The sequence below is a fragment of the Babesia bovis genome, chromosome 1 (assembly GCF_000165395.2).
Source record: "Babesia bovis T2Bo chromosome 1, whole genome shotgun sequence".
NCBI classification, from domain to species: Eukaryota; Apicomplexa; class Aconoidasida; order Piroplasmida; family Babesiidae; genus Babesia; species Babesia bovis.
In genome coordinates, this window is record NC_067396.1 from 730543 (window position 1) to 750861 (window position 20319).

General features: G+C 42.6%; 7 protein-coding genes across 7 annotated transcripts; 4 read left to right on the forward strand and 3 right to left on the reverse strand.

The window, feature by feature from the left end:
• The first annotated feature begins 6 nt into the window (after window positions 1-6).
• On the forward strand, window positions 7-856 carry BBOV_I004860 (uncharacterized protein). Its single transcript, XM_001609085.2, has 3 exons — window positions 7-323; window positions 538-656; window positions 693-856. Exons 1-3 carry the CDS (start codon window positions 47-49, stop codon window positions 747-749), a joined length of 453 nt encoding a protein of 150 aa, XP_001609135.1. The 5' UTR covers window positions 7-46; the 3' UTR covers window positions 750-856.
• Window positions 564-3471, reverse strand: BBOV_I004870 (putative Ribonucleoside-diphosphate reductase large chain 1). Its single transcript, XM_001609086.2, has one exon. It carries the CDS (start codon window positions 3260-3262, stop codon window positions 746-748), a length of 2517 nt encoding a protein of 838 aa, XP_001609136.1. The 5' UTR covers window positions 3263-3471; the 3' UTR covers window positions 564-745.
• A 487-nt stretch (window positions 3472-3958) lies between these two features.
• BBOV_I004880 (uncharacterized protein) lies at window positions 3959-7422 on the forward strand. Its single transcript, XM_051767465.1, has 6 exons — window positions 3959-6397; window positions 6432-6502; window positions 6538-6627; window positions 6663-6780; window positions 6815-7141; window positions 7177-7422. The coding sequence occupies exons 1-6, from the start codon at window positions 4013-4015 to the stop codon at window positions 7417-7419; spliced, it is 3234 nt and encodes a 1077-aa protein (XP_051623015.1). The 5' UTR covers window positions 3959-4012; the 3' UTR covers window positions 7420-7422.
• Window positions 7423-7520: 98 nt separating this feature from the next.
• BBOV_I004900 (uncharacterized protein) lies at window positions 7521-9913 on the reverse strand. The gene is made up of 5 exons (XM_051767840.1): window positions 9618-9913; window positions 8275-9447; window positions 7915-8240; window positions 7735-7879; window positions 7521-7699 (listed from the first exon to the last, which is right to left on the reverse strand). The coding sequence occupies exons 1-5, from the start codon at window positions 9624-9626 to the stop codon at window positions 7580-7582; spliced, it is 1773 nt and encodes a 590-aa protein (XP_051623016.1). The 5' UTR covers window positions 9627-9913; the 3' UTR covers window positions 7521-7579.
• A 114-nt stretch (window positions 9914-10027) lies between these two features.
• Window positions 10028-10969, reverse strand: BBOV_I004910 (Bis(5'-adenosyl)-triphosphatase domain containing protein). Its single transcript, XM_001609090.2, has 4 exons — window positions 10592-10969; window positions 10402-10515; window positions 10216-10340; window positions 10028-10180 (listed from the first exon to the last, which is right to left on the reverse strand). The coding sequence occupies exons 1-4, from the start codon at window positions 10868-10870 to the stop codon at window positions 10087-10089; spliced, it is 612 nt and encodes a 203-aa protein (XP_001609140.2). The 5' UTR covers window positions 10871-10969; the 3' UTR covers window positions 10028-10086.
• A 536-nt stretch (window positions 10970-11505) lies between these two features.
• On the forward strand, window positions 11506-14737 carry BBOV_I004920 (DEAD/DEAH box helicase family protein). Its single transcript, XM_001609091.2, has 5 exons — window positions 11506-14017; window positions 14053-14129; window positions 14167-14244; window positions 14279-14571; window positions 14606-14737. The coding sequence occupies exons 1-5, from the start codon at window positions 11575-11577 to the stop codon at window positions 14697-14699; spliced, it is 2985 nt and encodes a 994-aa protein (XP_001609141.1). The 5' UTR covers window positions 11506-11574; the 3' UTR covers window positions 14700-14737.
• A 120-nt stretch (window positions 14738-14857) lies between these two features.
• Window positions 14858-20315, forward strand: BBOV_I004930 (regulator of chromosome condensation (RCC1) domain containing protein). Its single transcript, XM_001609093.2, has 13 exons — window positions 14858-15624; window positions 15658-15902; window positions 15937-16455; window positions 16497-16638; window positions 16675-16932; window positions 16967-17313; window positions 17349-17509; window positions 17543-17633; window positions 17670-17738; window positions 17774-17917; window positions 17953-18252; window positions 18287-18803; window positions 18840-20315. The coding sequence occupies exons 1-13, from the start codon at window positions 14868-14870 to the stop codon at window positions 20264-20266; spliced, it is 4977 nt and encodes a 1658-aa protein (XP_001609143.2). The 5' UTR covers window positions 14858-14867; the 3' UTR covers window positions 20267-20315.
• Window positions 20316-20319: the final 4 nt, after the last annotated feature.

Genomic DNA, 20319 nt, shown 5'->3' on the forward strand with positions numbered 1-20319 from the left:
ATGCCCTACAGATATAGAATCTAGGCGGCACCACCACTTTATTCAAATGCGCAGCTTAGCGTGGCTTCTATTCGCATGCCTTATAGGTGTTGCAACGCCATTTCAGGCGGGCAACGGCCGCCAGGGAGCTGGTAATGCACCCATGCTCGCGCGACGTGACCAGGCGTTACAGGCATATAGGCGCAAAAACAACTCGATTTTCAACAGAATCACAGAATCTGTTAACTCTATCGCTGAAAGCATCAATCAAACTGTACCGGGAGGTATAGCTACTGCAGTCACGGTGCCAATAGTCACCGTAGCAGCTGCAGTTACCATCAGGAGTAAGTTCTCACACACACACACCTTCCACCAAAAACACCCACGGAGCCTTATGCGCTGCCATTACCTAGTCCCGATAGTGTTAAATCATGTGTTAAATCACGTGGACACTGGTGTCTAATGCGGGATACAACGGCTCCTGGAGGAATCCAGTGGTAACAGCTAAAGTGATGTGATACGTGCTATATATTAAACCACGTCAATAACAATGTTCAGGCCTGCTCGCACCAGCCAAGCCAAAAGCTGCAGCGCCGGCACTGAATAGGTACCAGTGCACGGGATGTGGATTCACCATATTCCCAGCCAAAAATAGGGAGGAAAGGTTCTTTTCATCGGTGAGTGTAGCCACCACAGCGTAATGACGCACGCAGAGTTTCACGTGCCCAAACTGCGGAGCAGCCAAGAACAAATTTGTAGAACGGCACTAACCCGAGCACATTACGCAGGGCTCGTTGGAGTTGGGGTCAGTACGCAGGCGGCATACAGCGTAGCCGGATGGATCTTCTGTCGATACCGGCGAGCCCTCAGTAGTAGACACGCCATCGGTAGCCTTAGCACGCTGCTGCTGGCTGGTAGCCTTGGCCATCTGACTCACACTCGTGTCAACAGTGAATTTAATAGCGTCAGTAGCAGCCTGTGTGCGTAAGTAGTAGGTACCGGTCTTCAGACCCTTCTTCCAGCCATAGAAGTGCATACTGGTCAGCTTGCCGAAAGTAGGCTGGTCAAGGTAGATATTGAGCGATTGTGACTGATCAATGAAAATACCACGGTCCGCAGCCATGTCGATAATGCTCTTCTGCTTAATTTCCCAAACGGTCTTGTAAAGGTCCTTGATGTGCTGAGGGATACCCTCAATGTGACGAAGCGACCCGTTGTAAGCAATCAACTTCTCCTTCATAGCGTCATCCCAAAGGCCAAGGTCTACCAGATCACGCAGTAAATGAGGGTTGACCACAAAGAATTCACCACTCAGCACGCGGCGGTAGTAGATATTGCTGGTGTAGGGCTCGAACGACTCGTTGTTGCCCAGAATCTGTGATGTGGATGCTGTTGGCATGGGCGCCAGGAATAGCGAGTTGCGTAACCCGTGTTTGGCCATACGCTGCTTGAGGCCATCCCAGTCCCATAACTTGTTGTCAACAGTTGCACCCCAAAGGTCAAACTGAAGCTTACCCTGGGACGCTGGTGACCCTGGGTAACTCTCGTAAGTACCATACTTCTCAGCCAGTGAAATTGATTCATCCAAACACCCGTAGTATATAGTCTCAAATATACGACGGTTCAGCTCCTTAGCCTCCTCGGACTCAAATGGATAACGCATCAACATGAAGGTATCAGCGAGACCCTGAACGCCGACACCAATGGGCCTGTGGCGGTGATTTGATACCTTGGCCTCAGGAACGGGGTAGTAGTTACGATCAATGACCTTGTTCAGGTTGTAGGTAATCACACGAGCAACGTCGTACAGCTTCTTGAAGTCGTAGGTCTTGTTCTCCTTGTCCACATACATGGGAAGTGCAATTGATGCCAAGTTACATACAGCAACCTCCTCGGGAGATGTGTACTGAACAATCTCGCAACACAGGTTAGAGGATTTAATAGTACCCAGATTCTGCTGGTTCGACTTGGCATTGCAAGCATCCTTATAGAGCATAAACGGGTTGCCAGTCTCTATCTGACTTTGCAATATGGCAAACCACAGGGTCTGTGCTGGGATAGTCTTACGACCAAGACCCTCCATCTCGTATTTGGTGTATAGGGCCTCGAACTCATCACCCCAAACATCATATAAGCCACGGCACTCATCGGGACACATCAGTGTCCAGTCACCGTTGGACTCAACACGCTTCATAAACAGGTCAGGAATCCACAAAGCATAGAACAAATCACGGGCGCGAGCTTCCTCAGCACCGTGGTTCTTGCGCAAGTCCAGAAAGTCCATAATGTCAGCATGCCATGGCTCAAGGTAGATGGCAAAGGAACCTTTACGCTTGCCACCACCCTGGTCAACATAACGAGCAGTGGAGTTGAATATACGTAACATTGGGACTAGACCGTTGCTCTTGCCGTTGGTACCACGAATGTAAGCGCCACTGGCCCTGATCTTGTGACAAGCAAGGCCAATACCACCAGCACACTTGCTAATGAAGGCACACTGGGTCAAAGTCTCGAAAATACCAGCCAAGGAGTCATCCTTCATGTCCAGTAAGAAACAACTGGACATCTGAGGTCGAGGAGTACCGGAGAAGAACAAGGTGGGAGTCGCATGAGTGAAGTACTTCTGACTCATCAAGTGGTAGGTCTGAATGGTACGCTCAATGTCACCAGTGTGGATACCAGCAGATACACGCATTAACATGTGTTGAGGACGCTCCACTATCTTGTCATTTATACGAAGTAAATAGGAACGCTCCAAAGTCTTCAAACCAAAGTAGTCGTACTGAAAGTCACGGGAATAGTCAATCTCAGCGTTTATACGATCGATGTTTGCCATTATAAAATCGTAAACCTCTTCACTAATCAACGAAGCATTGCTGTCGTAAATATACTTGTACTTGAACAAAGCAGTAATCACATCAGCATAGTTATCCAAAGTGTTCTTGTGCAAGTTGTCAACCACAATACGAGCCGCAAGCTTGGAGTAATCGGGATGTGTAGCAGCCATGTAAGCACATGTTTGAGCAGCCAACTCATCAAGCTGGGATGTACGAATACCAGAATACATACCGTTGATCACGCTTTGGGTCACACGAGGAGCGTCGACCAAGCTGTGAAGGCCAAACGACAATTTGCGAATGCGCTCCAAAATGCGATCAAAGTGCACCTCCTCACTCTCACCCTTGCGATTGATTACAAACATCGCCTTAGGAGCTAATTCAGTGGAATGGGCCTCCTCAAAGGCATCAGGAGATGATGGAGGAACAACATCACCGGAGTCCATCTTGACAAAAGCAATATGGAAGATATTCAACGAAGAAACTAGTGAGTTGTAAACAGGAATGCTATAAACAAGCCGGATATCAACGGGCTGTTATTCACGTGATTTATTTGCGATTGGGTCAGATTAAAAGCATAGTCTAAACGAAGTTAATACGACTGGCATATAATAGAAGAACTGAATAAACAGTAGACAAAATGGAATCGGAATAAAAGAAATAGGAAATAGTCACGACACACGGTATATCAACCCGTGTGTAACATGCCGAACAGGAGGGTTATACGTCGTTGTAGGGTAAAGAAGATGCAGGAATAAGAAGGTGGAAAATATACTACGGATTGACAGCGCTTTCATCGAGAGTTACAATGCCCGTGACAATGAGCAGAGTTAGTAGCTAAAGAACCCTTATACACTAGACAGTGTCTATCACGGCTCTACACACACTAAAGCGTTGCAATAAAACAACACACCCCGGGGATATATTGCTACTAGGGCTTCTAGTTTATATTTTATATAGTATAACTGTACCGGAACGGTGTATTCATTGATGTGTGTGGCGCAGTGGACGCGCCTTGAAGAGGCAACATTCACTAGCTGATCATCAACAATAAGTACAATTTATAATAAATAAGTATATAAAACCCCCTTGTGCCACTGTCACGTGCAGAAATTTCGCGGGACACATTGAACGTAGAGTCCTGAGAAACCTAGATTTACACAAACAATAGCCATTTAAATCCAGACGATGAAGCGATGGGAGGAAGGCTGTCTACAAAACGTAGCTCATCGCGGAAATGCAGCGGTAAGGCGTCGATATTCGAACTGTTACTGCAACTGACAAAATTAGAAGTCACGGATACTGACAGCAGCGAACTTGACGAATGGATGCAGCAGCTGTTCGTGACATCAATAGATGACGTGTCGTACGACGCTATCGAGACATATTTCAAAAACTTTGTCTTTTACAATCTGTTGCAGGCGAATCTCTCCCATGGGCATATCGCCAAGTACTGGGAGCGGTACGCGTTGTTCCTGAGGTATATCATGGATAAAGATAGGGCAACCACTTTGAGGGAGTTTGATTTAAACGATGGCGACCCAATTAAAACTTTACTAACCGAGGAGAGTGTCGACGATGGATCGAATAAACCTTCCACAGAAGAGCCGCCAGTGAAGCAAGATATTAGTTGTCCTACTAATCCACACAATAGTGGATCTAGACCTTCCACGGGAAATAACGATCCAAATGCAGAAAGTTTATATATGGCCTTTGGGCTTGACGATGAACCAGGTGGTAGACAAATGGGACTTGGTAGGCGATTAATGGCTAAAGCGAGAGCATTAGAAATGGAAGAAGCGAGAAACCGCATGATTACATCACAGGAATCAGTAACAAGTGAATTGTGTGATATGGTAGTAAACGAACCCTTGGGGGAGAACGTAACGGAAATATATGAAAAACTAAGGAGTGGAAAGGGCGATACAACAAAGTACCTCACGCCGTTCGTAATATCAAAAATATTCATGAAGTGCCTGGTGGACTCACTGAATGCAGTGGAGTTACTCTTCCACATGGATTACTTGTCATACTACCTGGAGTGGACCACCAAGCCCATATACAAACTTAATGCAGACGATGGCATCTCACTTGTAAAGGGGGATGTAACAAACCGATCAGATGGATCTAATAATGAAGTTAACACGGGACAGAATAGTGATTTGAATGAAGAGGGCCCCGACGACATAGACGAAAACCCATGTGTAACCGATAATGTAGTTAAGGAGATTAAAAAATTAGTCAAATTGCGCAGTGCCAATGAAACAGTGCCCATTACAGCAGTTATTAGAATGGAGGCACCACTGATATTACTAGAAGAGGCTATTACCAGTGCTGCTGCAGAAGCATGGTCCAGTCCAACACTGGAAGCAATGAAAAGAGGATATTGCTTCATAGACCACAAAATGCGCATATTCTCACTTAAGAGCATTGAAAATATACTCAAAAATACAAATGAAGTAGTGGAGTTTATGGTTATACCCTTCTGCACGATTAACTATGGAGGCGCAAACGTATCCTCCAATCTACAGAATCTTACCACCACACTCATTGAATATGTAACGGCAAACATAATCCCACATACCAATGCGCACGATACGTTTATCAAGGCAACGCAGTCCATGGCAGCGGATCTACTGACTATATTGCTATCCACGATTGTCATGACGCCATACATATGCACTTTTGCAACGAGTAACCAGGATTTTACATATCCAACGTCATTCACGTGGATAACGAGGATACATAAAAGAACTAAAGCAGTGGCGCCATACTACTACATACACATGGAGTGCCTGAGGCAGCAGATGATAGAAAATCCCGAAAAGTTGAGCGTTAAACAGTTACAGCATGTGGTGGACTACTACAACAAGAAGCATGCGCCCATGGCGTACTGGATGCTGGAATCAATGCGCCATAAAATAGGTAGATCACATTTCATGGCACTGATACAATGCCTAATAAGGTTGTTCTCAACCACGACGCACCATACCGGGCACAAGCGGCATTTGAATAACCTAAGAAATCATGCGGTTATGTATATACTGTTGCTAGTTAATGCTGAAGAAAGGGATCAGGTAATATTTCTAGATGAACAGGGTAAACCAAAGGAAAGCTCAAGCAGTAGCGACGCATCGGATTACGATGGAGCTGAAGTGGAGGCAATCATGCGCAGAGCACGGCTATTGATACCGTATAACTTGCAGGATCAGTTTACCAAGCAGAAGACGTGGTCATTTAAATGGGTTTGTGATGTGGTACTCCCAAGCCAAATGGCAGCATTGGCCAAGGCAATGCAGAACATGCCGCCGACCAAAATATGCAACAACGAACTGTGGCTCATGCTAGTGGAACTGCTAATGAACGATAGTAACTTCAAGTTCACCTTCTACGCAAAGCCAGCGGCGTTCATAAAGGAATTGATGGCCTCAATCAAGACCATATGCATATTACCCAAGGAGCATGGTAAACATGATCCAGAAAGGAAATCTAGGAGTAAGAGTAATACCATCCCAACAACGGCTTCGCCATATATAAGGACTGCAATTAAACTACTCACGCATTACGTCGTCCACCAAAAGGTAGTTCCATATCTAGTAGCTTCATGATACCCAGGAAAACTACCTGGAAGAATGCAATGTAGAAGTCGAGAAGATAGTAAACATGACGATCGTAGTGATGCAATGGTATGTTGGCATTGCGTAACCCACAAAACACCTAGGAACCATCAAACTCAAAAGGATGTGCACCTCCTACACGCAATATACAAACTTGCAAATGAGCTTGCGTGGACGCCAACGATACTGTCGAAGTATGTAGATTAACATGGAATTATACAAATCCCAGGTCGACGTCAGAGAAGCTACTACACGTGTTCGCCAGCTGGATAGATCAAGCAAAAATCGCCATGAAGGAATTCCACGAATCAGAAATCATGGACCACACGGGCGCGGAAGATGTACTGGTAAGTATTACTCCAAATGAGTTATATTGCATAGATGCTACTGGAAATGATGGGAGTGGCACTCAATTTTGTAAAAGGGGGACTCTCACCAGAATCAATAGTGAAAAACCTTAACATCGTACAAAGCGTGCTGGACCACTGCAACGTGGAAATCATTGAGGAATTGCATATGGATGTGAAAAATGCACTGATAGATTGCAGAAGTATAGAAGAAGCCGCAGAGTTAAGGACGGTCATCGATATGCCAGACGTGGAAGCAATGAAGGAACATACGCTCAAGCTGCTGGAGTTCGTAGCACTCATACTACGTACATTCATGGGATACAAGATGAATAAAATGTACGAATTTGATAACACCAAAGTAGGTCCCATCTAGCACGACTTAACCTAATGCAGCCTGGATATGGACACCATAGTGTTACGTTGGCGATATCAGACCTGATACGCGAAATCAACGAGGAGACTTTACGAACGAAAACAGCATTGGCACTGGCTATATGCATGCCCATAGATGCAGTGGAACCGCCTAAATCGACACCCAAGGATATAATGCACTACCATATGGCACAAACATGGATTGCAGCATACAGGGCACAGCACCAGTATACACTGTGGTCATATAAAACAGAAACTAAATGATTATAGCCATATTTATAGCGCGGGCGTAGGGTATATGAGACATTTTCCTAACGATACACTCTGGATTACTTCGGTGCCATCCACTCTATGCATTGGAACTCATAGCACCTTGAAGTAACGCTATAACGAATAAGCTAGTTCTTTTGGTAATGACACCAACTCAACCTATACGTTTTACATATAGCTTGTGGGAGTTGTCGTCCCCCTGAAGATGTAACTGGTGCTGCTTGCCCATGAGGTAGAACAAGTGGCCGTCACGTATGCCCACCTTGTTGTATGCCTGGAGCTTTAAGTAGATACCAGAACTAAACTTACCTGTGTAAGATTGATAATTGCAACGTGATTCATAGAACCGATGCGGTCCTTAAAGTATGGAATGAAGACCTTGTAAAAATTCTCATTACGATAGCCTAAGTACGCAATAGAACGAATGCAAGAGGTAAGTTCCAGCAAGTCAAAACTATGGCAACATGTTGAAAGTATACACGTAAGTACCTGTGGACACGCTCACAAACGGTTGTACAGCAGGACTCCAACATAGAAGGCTGTACATGACCCGTAGCACCGTGAATCTCAGATAATGGCTTCTCTAACCACCTAGGGCCCTTGAATACACTACGAATAGCAACCCTGCCACGTCGACCAGTTGACTTTATAACATCCCGAGTTAATTTCACAAAGTCCTTTAGGAATAGACATAACATTGAATTAGTGGCAATGCCATCTAGATATGACTGGAAAAATCTACGAGTTATAGCCTCTAGCACACTCTCGTCAGCCCTGATCTTGGCCACAGCCAATATCGTAACGGCACTACGTAACTGTAGAATATGTGCAATACGAAATCAAAAGTACCTGTTCAACGTCAAAATGGTCAATTGATATAGGGACGTAACAGTGCTTATAGGCACTGTTAGCAAGTCGGCGGCAAAATGGCTCGACGTAGTGAAGATTCAAGTAAAACATAGAGTCCAAGATATAGAGTATCTGGCCGTCGGTGTATAACTGGTCTCTATGACCAGTAAATAGAACCGGCTCTAAAGGAGGATCAATACTGTCCATCTGTAGGCATGGCAATACATTGCAAATTACACCGGAAGGTTCACAAAGTCCATGGGAACCAATACCAAGGATGTGATTGGAATCCCCTGGGATTGGTGTAACCAAGTATTTGCCAGTGTCACGACCCTCTAATATAACACGAAGTTCCTCTGCAATGTGCCTGAAAAAAGTAATGTGCTCATGCCTCATGAGAGCATATGCACGAACAAGCTTGGTCTTGTGGTAAGGCGATAAAAGTCCCATTGCAATACGATTGTGCAATAACCTGCCAGCATTAACAACAGTGGAAACGTTCCTGATCCCAAGTTGGCCCATTAAGTACAAAGTAGTTATAAGCGCATCAACAGGTATGTCATTGGCAAACTCGCCAATTAAATCGAAGTCGTGCGATGCAAGGTGCTTACCAGCACCGGCATGAACGAGATATTGTAATAACCCATTGAGAACATCTAAGCGGTTGGGAACCAGATAGTGACCGCTGTTCTTGATGTAACGCTCAAATAGAGTTGCCATACCATCGCAAGTGGTGCCATGTTGCATTAAGAATGATGATATATGCTGTAAACTGGTAATGTCCCAACCCGTGTGATCGTGACGTTCGTTGGTATTAGTGCCATCACCAAGCCAGTTTTTAATACGTTCCTCAAGACCAGAAACATATTGATGAATAAAGGATCCTTGCAGTGCACTAGAGCGACCTAGTCGAGTTAAAATAGCAGCCTCCTCCTTCAGTGAAAGTTTGTTCCGTAAGATTGAATTTGCGATATCTACAGCCTCCACTTGGTGGGAGTCGCTGTCTCCAGAATTACGATTTTCAAGCGAGGTTGCCCGTTCAGTCTCTGGTGCCTTCAAGGTTGATAAGTGACGAACTCGGTAACGGAAGTTGATTATACAGCACCTTGGCAAACCATGTTGCATCATAGCATAAACACGCCGCATAGACAGTGACATTGTGTAGAACGTGGCCTGTTGAAATATAGGTATCGATTAAAAGAACATGAAAGGGATGGCAAGGAATTGTAAATAGAACGATAGAGTCAAGATATATGTACTACTCAAGTCTTGATGAAAAACAGATCAATGGACTAATAGGCAACCATTTGTTAATTGTGATTGAATTCAGATGGAATACATACTTGCCTCATGAATGACTAACATATGAAGCGACTGGTCATCCAGACAGAATCTTTGAATGACTATAACGATTATCCTAGCCACTCTAGAATACAAAAAGGCTATATATCCAATATGCGATTATATCTTCCAAAAACCTTGCACATTGGCATTGGATTCCAGGACTAAATTTAATAAAAGTTGAAAACGACGGTGGTACCAGCATTACCCAGAATATGCAGCCTGGATCGTAAAAACATTATAAATACTACTGATAACGAATGGAATTTAGTAAATCTACACATTGGAATGACGTCAACAAATAAAGGCTAGGACGTTTGAATAACACAAGGGCACTGCCATCACACGAGTAGTAATATAAATTGACTATACACACCTGATTTGTAAAGATGTATTTAATTATAGAAAGAGTTACTAGTGTGTAATTATTCAAATACCGAGAAGATCCTCCAGTTGCCTGGGTTCAGACACTCAAATGGTTAAACTGCCAACCTTCCGTTCGGAAACAACTTTATCAACAAACGGACGCATGTCATTAGCCGCAACCGACATCTCCTCAGGAGTCCTGAGGAGCGTATAACTAAGGATAACATAACATACCATAACCTGTTAGTAGGCTTTTCCAACTCGTCATATATAGAGTCCGGCTCCGCTAAATCGTCCTTTACCCTTGGGATTATGTGAAAGTGGACGTGAGATATCGTCTGGCCAGCAGCTTCACCATCCTATGATAATATACAACGGTATGTCATGCCAGAATCAATACACAGACTCAATATTACCCACCTGGCATACTATAGTACAGGCTGAGGCATTATGCTTCTGCTCGAGGGCTTCAGCAGTTACCTGTACCAGTGCACTCAAATCGGCTAATTCAGCAGCTGTCATATCCTTGTATCTCTGTAACACAGTTGGTTATGCTAACAAAGTATTATAGAACCCAAAAGTAAAATATTTGGGAAAAGACGTAACCAACCTTAACAACACGCAAGGGTGATACCAAAGAATGACCTGGCATGAAGGGACGAATGTTCACAAAAGCATAAGACATGGATGATTTAGCAAATACCTGGCTTCCAGGTATACTTATAGTGCCAAAAGAAAATGAATCATCGTTCTTTATGTCAGTACTGACGGAAAAGGACGAATCGCTAGTAACACCACCCATGGTTACAACCTTGATGTTCCTACGAAATACATATCGATATGTAGTAAATCGAGAATAGATGTATTTGCACAGCATCAAGAATTGCATTCAAGTTTTAAAACATAGAATCTACTATTAGAGTTGTCTTTTAGGAAGATATTCTAAAGAGCGCAAATGTACTACATAAAGATGCGAAAATATATTAAATGCAAAAGGATACTGAATATAGAAAGGGGAAAATATAGGGTTGCAATAGAACCTCATAACATGAGCTGAAATTAATCGTTGATAACAACGGTTATGTTCAGACATCGAAACTTATTCCCTAAGGTTTCAATACCTGGACATAGATACACATTAAATAGCATATAAACATATAAATTTATCTACCTGGAATGTAAAATCAACTGAACTTTCAGGCATATGGTAACATCGTAACCATCAAACTATAAACTAAGATATATTATCCATGGAATCACGTAGCTTACATTGCCCACTGCACTTATAAGATCAAATTACATGGTATTTACGTACACATCAACAAAGAAAATATGAACGAATGTATGTAACACACAACGCACGTTGACCAATACGCTGCCATATTGTTATGTAGCATGATATGTTGCCAACTAACTTCCGTAATTAAGTGTGTACAAAATTAATCCTAATAGAGTTGCAGCCTTAGTCAAGTAATCTGAATCGGCCACTCGAGGATTACTGTAAGGATAAGCATACCTTAACGTAGGATAACCCAGTATTTAGATATAGAGAGTTATATAAAACGATTTATACGCTGTCATGGTAAATTGGCAATGCGTTCACGCGAAGAAGACTATCGCAGGAAGTCGCATCGGCGACGTAGTCGGAGCCCATACGATGACAGACATAAACATTCAAGGAGGCGCTCGGTTTCACGATCCAGTGAAAGAGAAGAATATAGGAAAGATAAACACGGAAGACGACATCTAGATTCAGTAGATAGTTCCACTGCAAAGAGGTATTCAAGGTCACACCGATCAACTTCGCGAGATAGATATAAACGCAAAGAAAGGAGTAGCAGTTCACATGATAGAAGGGATAAACGCCATGATAGTCACGCGTCGCGTGATGAGCGCAAGAATGCGCTGCATTTAACAGCACCGACATCATCCAAAGCAGATGATCCTAGACATAAAAGCACATCTAGCAATGCTGATACCGGAAAAACAAATCCACAAACGTCTAAAGAACCAGCGGTTGTTACAAAACTTGATAGATTGGCAAGATTCAAAAAATTAGCGGAAGAAAAGAAGTTACAAGCAAAACAGACGGGTATAACCTCAGAAGCTAGTAAAGGTGTTACATTGAAGCTATCTGAATCTAAATATAAAAAAGTGGAAACAAAAGCATTGGAAAGTATATTCCACGATACTAACGATACCCTGGACAACGAAAAGAACCCATTGGATACATCGGATATCGGCGATGTAGACCCCTTGGAATTCTATATGCAGAATATATTGAAAGAAAGTGAAAAGGATATACAACAGGTACAACTAGATCCCATTATAGACCCTAACGCTATAGACCACTCTGATGTAGGTAAATCAGTGACCCTAGATGAAATAATGGCAATGTCCCATGAAGAGGAACAGACTGATGAACAACAGGAAAAGGAATTTGTTTCAGTACTAAGACGAAAAACACGAAAAGATGTTAAAAAAGAAGGTCATGACGATGGTGTTATATCCAGTGATGAGGATAAACCCGAACCTAACTCTAATGTGGATTACTCAGAACTGTTCAAAGGGACCACCAGAAGCCGCATTGAAATGCCCAAAGTGGACCACTCTACAATAGATTACCAGCCTTTTAAGAAGAATTTCTACGTACAAATATCGGCAATCACCGCAATGAAAGAACATGAAGTTGAGGCATTTAGGAAGGCTAACGGAAATATAAGGGTAAGAGGTAAATATTGCCCAAGACCCATATATAATTTCTCACAATGCGGATTGCCAGATCCTATACTCTCACTATTACAACGGAGAAATTATGAAAAACCGTTTCCAATACAAATGCAATGCATACCTGCGCTAATGTGTGGAAGAGATGTTCTCGCCATTGCAGAAACGGGATCCGGTAAAACAATGGCATACCTGCTGCCTGCAATAAGACATGTACTGTACCAACCCAAGTTAAGAGAAAATGAAGGAATGATCGTACTCATTATCGCACCCACCAGGGAACTGGCAAGCCAAATAGGAGTTGAAAGCTCTAAGTTGTGCAAGCTGGTAGGAATAAGAACTAAAGCTGTGTACGGAGGATCGCCCATAGGAGAGCAGTTAAACGCACTGAAAAGAGGAGTTGAAATAGTATGCGGTACACCGGGAAGACTAATTGAGGTACTCACGATCAGTAACGGTAAAGTCACCAACCTAAGAAGAGTTACTTTCGTAGTAATCGACGAAGCCGATCGCATGTTTGATCTAGGGTTCAGCCCACAGATATCGGCAATAGTAGATAATATAAGACCAGATAGGCAAACTGCACTCTTCTCTGCAACATTCCCACCAACCATTGAAGCACTGGCCAAAAAGATTTTAACTAAACCCTTGCAAATCATCGTGGGAGAATCTGGAAAAAGTGCATCACAAGTAGACCAACATGTGATGGTACTGCCAGAGAGACAGAAAATGTACGCACTACTGAAATTACTAGGAGAATGGCATGAACACGGGAGTATAATAGTCTTTGTCAATAGACAATTGGATGCAGATAGCATGTACGCAGAATTGATAAAGCATGGATATGACTGCGCAGTACTGCACGGAGGACAGGACCAAACAGATCGAGAATTTACATTGCAAGATTTCAGAGATGGAACTAAAGGAATACTAATTGCAACCTCAATCGCAGCACGAGGGATCGATGTCAAAAACGTTGTACTAGTCATCAACTACGCGACGCCAGACCATATCGAAGACTACGTACACAGAGTCGGTAGAACCGGCAGAGCAGGTAATATAGGAACCAGCTATACCTTCATTACACCAGAAGAAGGAGCAAAGTCACATGATATAATAAAAGCAATGAAAGCATCGAACCAGGTGGTACCAATTGAACTACAGGAACTGGCAGAAATGCACCTTGCCACACTAGATGGAAGACAAAAAGTAAGATTAGGAGGAGGATTTGGTGGGAGAGGATTTAAATTCACAGATGCAGAAAAATCAAGACAGCAGCAAGAACGCCAATTGGCGTGCAGAGCACTAGGTAAGACCATAGATCATATGATACAAGTCATGCAGGATTCAATAACGAGATTGATGAAGAGGAAGAAGCGGCACTTACAGAAAATGTAAGTGGTATGCCAAGCATTAAACCGGTAAGATTTGCTAAGATTATGCACCAATACGATATAGACAAATCCACTCCAAGCCCCGACTGTACAGACTGCATCAAAGGATACGAAAAACCCATTCGAAAAGCCCATAGTTACAGTAAGTAATGTATATGTACAAACATATGACGTAGCGCGAGCCCGAACCTATGATCAAGGGGTTGACCTGTGCTGGATATATAGACGCCAACACGGGATACGCCCATGACGAATTCGATATCAATTCCTACCCAGAAATAGTAAGGCAACGCATCACGAACAAGGAGGTGCTGTCATACGTAATGGAACAAACTGGAGTAACGCTACAAATAAAGGGGAGATACATACCCGTAGACCAGGCTACGCGTAACCTCAACGTTGCCGGAGGAACAAAGGGGCTATACGTTGAGATATCAGGACCAAGCGTAGTCAGCGTGCAGTCAGCTTTGTAAGTTTTTATACACACGAAACATATTATATAGGAGCGAACTAAGAAAAATAGTACAAACGGCAGCAGTACCGCAGTATGGGCAGCCAGCATTACAAAAGATGCCAGGAAGATATTCCGTGCTATAGTCACATTAGAAATATAGATATATCATATAATCTAATGTAAACAGACGCTTCTATCCAAAAGCTTTAAATGATAGTAATTCAATATGTGCCTAGAATGAAGGTCACACAGTTTTCAGGCCCTATATCTCTACACATCTAAATATAACGCAGTAAAAATGTTAGCTTATCATGGAACAATCAGATAATGATGAACAACAACCGAAAAAACCAACACAAATACCCAAAGTGGTAGCATTAGGAATAAATCACGCACTCTGTGTTACAAAGACTTTGGCATTTAGGCAGGGAGATACTAATCTAAACGATAATCAAGGAGATGCAACGAAGGTTATAGATGCAAATATTCACGTACATTCTTGGGGAAAGGGATCTTTCAACTGTCTAGGACATGGATTGGAAGAACATCTTACGAAAACACCAAAGAATATACAGTATTTCGAACGTAAAAATGTAGCACAAGTATCATGTGGAGATTATCATTCTGCAGTGCTAATTTTGCCAAATGGAGCACGAAAAGGAGATGGAGGAACGGTATTCACATTCGGGCTTGGAACTGCAGGACGACTAGGATATGCCCTAAAAGGTAATACGCATCACACAGGAGAACTTGGAAATGATCAAGAAAATGAAGCACCATGGTGTACAGCATACCCACAACCAGTTGGATTGTCAGTGAATCTAAAACATAATGTGGTATCATTAGCATGCGGAGCAAATCATACACTAGTTACCACAGTTGATGGCTCACTGTTCTCTTGGGGAATGGGTGCATTCGGAGTACTGGGAACCGGAGATTGCGCCAACCAGTTCATTCCCGTCAGGGTAAAATTTCCAATGGAAGCTTTTATGGCCAGCTGCGCAGCAGGTTGTAGACACTCTTTCGGACTAGATGATTTAGGGCGGATATGGTCTTGGGGATATGGAGGTAAGTTATTAAATGGATGAATACATAATGAAGGCAACGGAAGACTAGGAACTGGTGATACCAGAACACAATATATACCCAAGCTAATGGATACATTGGATGGAACACTGGTAAAACAGGTTTCATGCGGAGATACGCATTCGGCCTGTATCGATCATGATGGTAAGGTGTATACTTGGGGATGTGGTAAAGGCGGTAAACTGGGACATAAAATACTGTTGGACGATGTCTTGGTACCAACAGTAGTTGAGTCGCTAAGCGGCAATAAAATAATACAGGTAGGTCGAATGTTCCATTAAAACATAGTCATAGGTCGAATGCGGAACCGCAATGACACTGGCATTGGATGAATCAGGCATTGTATACCAATGGGGAGCTGTACTAGGATTCACACCGTCATCGTCAGGAACACTACCATACATGGCATCCGTACCAAGAGAAGTTACAGAAGCAGGACAGAAGAATGTATACATAACTGCAGGACCATATAGCTGCGCAGCAGTTTCGGAACACGGAGATTTGAAAACTTGGGGAGTAGGTAGCTGCTTCAGATTAGGACACGGAACCGTAAATGATCAACTAACACCCAAGTTTGTAGCTACATTGAGAAGTAGCGTCCGTGTAGATGATATTAAGAAGATAACGACGCTCCATACACAAGATATAGCAACAACAAACTATATACCACCACCAATAACAGCCAATGAAAGACGTATTAGTCAAGTGTCAGTTGGGCTCACCCACGGAGCACTTCTCACATGTAACGGTACAGTGTACGCCTGGGGAGCATCTAAAGGAATAGGATACTCGACAGACCCTGACAATGAGGAAGTAAGTTTATTTGGTTTAGTCGACTCCGCACAACACCCTAGACATACAACGAACCAAGGCTAATCAACCACTTCAGCACGAAAATTAAAAAAATAGCATGCGGATCAAATCATACACTAGTTACCACAGTAGAAGGAATGGTACTTGCATGGGGAGCAAACGATTCAGGACAACTAGGATTAGGTAATATACGCAAAATACATACGTAAAATTCTTCAGGCGACCTTAGACCAAGAAGCTTCCCCGAAGCTATATACACATTGGAGTGTGGTATCAATGTGTTTGCCGGATTAAACAATAGCTGCTGTATCACAACAACAAAACATGATAACTTCATCAACGATGAAGTAGGCACCGCATGGGTATTCGGCTCCGCATCTGGAGGCAAACTGGGCCTAGGCGAAAAATGCACAGCAAACATAATAATGACACCAAGAAAAATAAACTATGTGTCCGGTGTATACAAGGTCGTGCTAGGTTCGTAGTGTCACTGTGATCATATAACCGTTAGGACATACCCACTCACTACTGCTGAAGCATGATGGAGCCATCTATGCAACGGGAGCTGGAAGCGATGGAAAACTAGGTTTAGGTGATATTCATTCAACGTCGTCTTTCACAAAGGTCAATACCGATCTCAGATTCATAGATATAGCCGTTGGAGCATCGCACTCCCTAGCCATCTCCATGGAACATGACCTATATGGTTGGGGAGCGGGAAAGTATATAACTAAAGGAAATGAAGTTATAAGGGAACCCGTTATCATAGATACACTACCTTCGCAAGTTGGTATCCCCAAAGTACATGAAGTAGTTGCGTTCGCACAGCATTCTCTCGTTGTCACTGACCAGGGCCATGTAAGCTATATTCTAGACGATATATGAGCTCACAGCTAATTGCCTGGGGAGATAACTCTAGTGGACAGCTAGGAGTGCCAATAATGTCCAAAGATGTAAGAGCTGTGGAATTCATAGAACAACCATCGCTGGTACTCATCAATTCACCAGTAACATCAGTAGCAACATCACGCTTCTTCTCGGCATGCATGACACTGTAAGGCGCTTGAATAATAATTTATAAGTGCAGTAACGGAGATGGATATGCTTGGGGCGTGTCATCAGATGGAAGACTAGGCATAGGAGAAACACATAATAAGGTCACGTACGAACCAACAGCAGTAAGTAAAATCAAAACGATACCATACGCTATATAGATCGCAACTATCAATCTGATGGGAGATATGATAAACTCCTTCGATGATCCAGGATTCCAAAGTGATATGGTACGATAGGGCATCCCTGAAAATAAAACTTGCAGGCCTCCTATGCAACAGCAGTAGAGTCCTTTATAGATGAACTAAACTTTAGGGATGATAAGCAAGTTGTAGATTGGAACGGACTTCAGCTACTGCTGAAAAACGAAGAACGTGTTTGCTGGGAACTCTCATTGAAGGCATTCGAGGTAACTGCAAATTACAGTTCAATCATTAACAACAGGATGACCTGGTCAAATGCCTAAAGCAGCATGTAGATACAATGATAGAATTGCATAAAAGACACGATGCAGTAGGGGCATTAAAGTTGAACCTAGAAACAACAATCCAAGGATTTGTAAATAAACTGCCCAAACCAAAAAACAACAACCTCGCAAATGATAACGCACAGTTTGCACCTTATACATCTGTGAAGCCATATTTGGAAAAACTAATTGAAATCCTGTTCTTGCAACCAGCGTACTTCGTACGTCTGTGCCTATTTGGAAATGATATACGAATTGTAGAAGCAATGACAACACATGTAAGATATTTTAGATAAACATGAAAATATACAGGTATATAAACGAATGGATATACAACGCGTGCATAACCAATTTATAGCAATGCTGATGACATTGCTGCGAGAAGAAATACAGCTGTTTTTCAATCCACAGGCACCATTAAACGCATCATCGTCACCGTTCGCTATAATGCTGCGCTCATATACAACAACAAAACTTAGCACGCGACCAAATGCCATGATATTCTACTCGCCAGACTACAACGATTCAATGCTGAACTTTATGAAGCAATGCCCACTCACGCTGCCAAATAAAGCAACAACAAAGAAAAATGAATTGGGGAATTTCGCCAAGTTTATCATGCATTTGAATAAAGTATTGAGCCTAATGGTAGTCCCTAAATATGCCAAAGTCGCGTTGAAAAGGATGCACAATATGATCAAATTCAAGATACCACCCGGATGGGCATTACCAAATGTACCGCTCGAAGACGTATCAATATATCCACTAATACCAACGTTCGTGTATACAGTAGTACACCCATACTTCAGCGAAGCGGAATTACTCTCAAGTAGGTAAAACATGCAAATATGTAATGACTATATAGCGATGCACGGATATAGGAGTATCGATAATGTAGTGGCAAAAGGTTTCAAAACAGTGGCAGAATATTTTGACTATATAGTAAATCCGCAAATGAACCTGACGCCGTCAAACTCAGAAGAAGTAAATAGAATGACAATGACACTTTATCGCAATATCGCACAAATGCTGCTGGAATATATCAAAAAACTTCTCAACGTGGAGGACACGTTCAACATTGATCTAACCATGGAAACATTCAAATCGCACTTTGATCTGGAAAAATTACATGTCAATGTGCCAAGCTGGATAGTGGCCAATTTCCTAAACATATGCATCAATACGAAAAAACATCTCAACCTGTCAGCCCATGATCCACTATGCAAAACATTGGAATCTATACAATCATGCGCTAACACAAGTGTACCATTTGCTCCAGAGTTTATACAGATGTTAAAAGCGTATAATAAGCAAACGTCAGTGAAAATAGAACACAGGTTCCTGGTATTCGACAAAAGCATGTCAATATGCAGATTCACAGGTGTGTTCCTCCCACAGAGACTTGCCTATAGGCAAACGACGTACTCAGAGGATTGCATTAAACTGGTCTCACTTGTAGTGAGATATGTACCATACGGGAAATACGAACCCCTAAGAGTTATACAAAATGCACTATCTGAACTGAAACAAATAGATGCAGCGCCAGGTGGTTTCGAGGCTATCACCGAAGCATTGGAGAATGTAGCAGAATGCTATAGTCAACTTCCAGTACCGGATTACGCAGGAGCAAATCGAGCAAGAGACGCATGCGCCCAGCTCCTTGAAGTAGATCGTAAAAGAACAACACCATGTGATGTGGCAATAAATATCCTAAAAAAAGTGCTAGAAAGACACTTCCATCGCAAATATCTAGTAAGAGTATATCAAAGACAAGGCGAAATTGAAATTGCTAAAATGCAATTCGCAGCAGCATACAGAGAAGAATGTCAATACCTCGCTTTATGCGCAAATCATGCAAATAAACTATTCGTGGAACCGAGGATATTAAATGCAGCATTGGTACACAAAGTAAAATTATACACCACGAAAATGCTAACTAAAGCAACACAAAATATCTGTGAATCCGTAGTGTTTAATCTGTCCTCATTGCAGCAAAGTGGACAGATATTATTCAAAGCGGAAGTGGATATAGCAAAGATAGAACGCATATTCCTAGTTTTCCAATTCTACCCAAAGGCAGGATGCCTACTCAGCCTACAAGAAAAGGTAGACGATAAAAATGAAATGGAACAAATAGAAGCATGTGAAGTACCACTGTATACCCTAGAAACGTGGTCTGAAGAAGCGGACAATAACATGGTCGAACTATTCATCAACCAAAATCACCCAAATGGAATATTAGGCATACGGAAGAAATTCCTAGTACAAACATTCAAACAAATTATGGATTAATCGCTTATACAATATGCATAATTATGAAATATACTGACATTAACGAAGCAGTA

Bases quoted from the DNA above. Each gene is read 5' to 3' on its own strand.
- BBOV_I004860 (XM_001609085.2), top strand. From the start codon at position 47: ATGCGCAGCTTAGCGTGGCTTCTATTCGCATGCCTTATAGGTGTTGCA. The intron at 324-537 runs GTAAGTTCTCAC...AACAATGTTCAG, and splicing joins AGCTGCAGTTACCATCAGGA to GCCTGCTCGCACCAGCCAAG. The intron at 657-692 runs GTGAGTGTAGCC...TGACGCACGCAG, and splicing joins AGGAAAGGTTCTTTTCATCG to AGTTTCACGTGCCCAAACTG.
- BBOV_I004870 (XM_001609086.2), bottom strand. From the start codon at position 3,262: ATGGACTCCGGTGATGTTGTTCCTCCATCATCTCCTGATGCCTTTGAG.
- BBOV_I004880 (XM_051767465.1), top strand. From the start codon at position 4,013: ATGGGAGGAAGGCTGTCTACAAAACGTAGCTCATCGCGGAAATGCAGC. The intron at 6,628-6,662 runs GTATGTAGATTA...TACAAATCCCAG, and splicing joins ACGCCAACGATACTGTCGAA to GTCGACGTCAGAGAAGCTAC. The intron at 6,781-6,814 runs GTAAGTATTACT...TATATTGCATAG, and splicing joins CGGGCGCGGAAGATGTACTG to ATGCTACTGGAAATGATGGG.
- BBOV_I004900 (XM_051767840.1), bottom strand. The intron at 8,241-8,274 runs GTACTTTTGATT...CATATTCTACAG, and splicing joins ACCATTTTGACGTTGAACAG to TTACGTAGTGCCGTTACGAT. The intron at 7,700-7,734 runs GTAAGTTTAGTT...TTAAAGCTCCAG, and splicing joins CAATTATCAATCTTACACAG to GCATACAACAAGGTGGGCAT.
- BBOV_I004910 (XM_001609090.2), bottom strand. From the start codon at position 10,870: ATGCAATTCTTGATGCTGTGCAAATACATCTATTCTCGATTTACTACA. The intron at 10,516-10,591 runs GTTGGTTACGTC...ACTGTGTTACAG, and splicing joins CACCCTTGCGTGTTGTTAAG to AGATACAAGGATATGACAGC. The intron at 10,341-10,401 runs GTGGGTAATATT...ATATTATCATAG, and splicing joins CCTGTACTATAGTATGCCAG to GATGGTGAAGCTGCTGGCCA.
- BBOV_I004920 (XM_001609091.2), top strand. From the start codon at position 11,575: ATGCGTTCACGCGAAGAAGACTATCGCAGGAAGTCGCATCGGCGACGT. The intron at 14,018-14,052 runs GTAAGACCATAG...CAAGTCATGCAG, and splicing joins ATTGGCGTGCAGAGCACTAG to GATTCAATAACGAGATTGAT. The intron at 14,572-14,605 runs GTAAGTTTTTAT...CATATTATATAG, and splicing joins GTCAGCGTGCAGTCAGCTTT to GAGCGAACTAAGAAAAATAG.
- BBOV_I004930 (XM_001609093.2), top strand. From the start codon at position 14,868: ATGGAACAATCAGATAATGATGAACAACAACCGAAAAAACCAACACAA. The intron at 17,739-17,773 runs GTACGATAGGGC...TAAAACTTGCAG, and splicing joins CAGGATTCCAAAGTGATATG to GCCTCCTATGCAACAGCAGT. The intron at 18,253-18,286 runs GTAAGATATTTT...GAAAATATACAG, and splicing joins TAGAAGCAATGACAACACAT to GTATATAAACGAATGGATAT.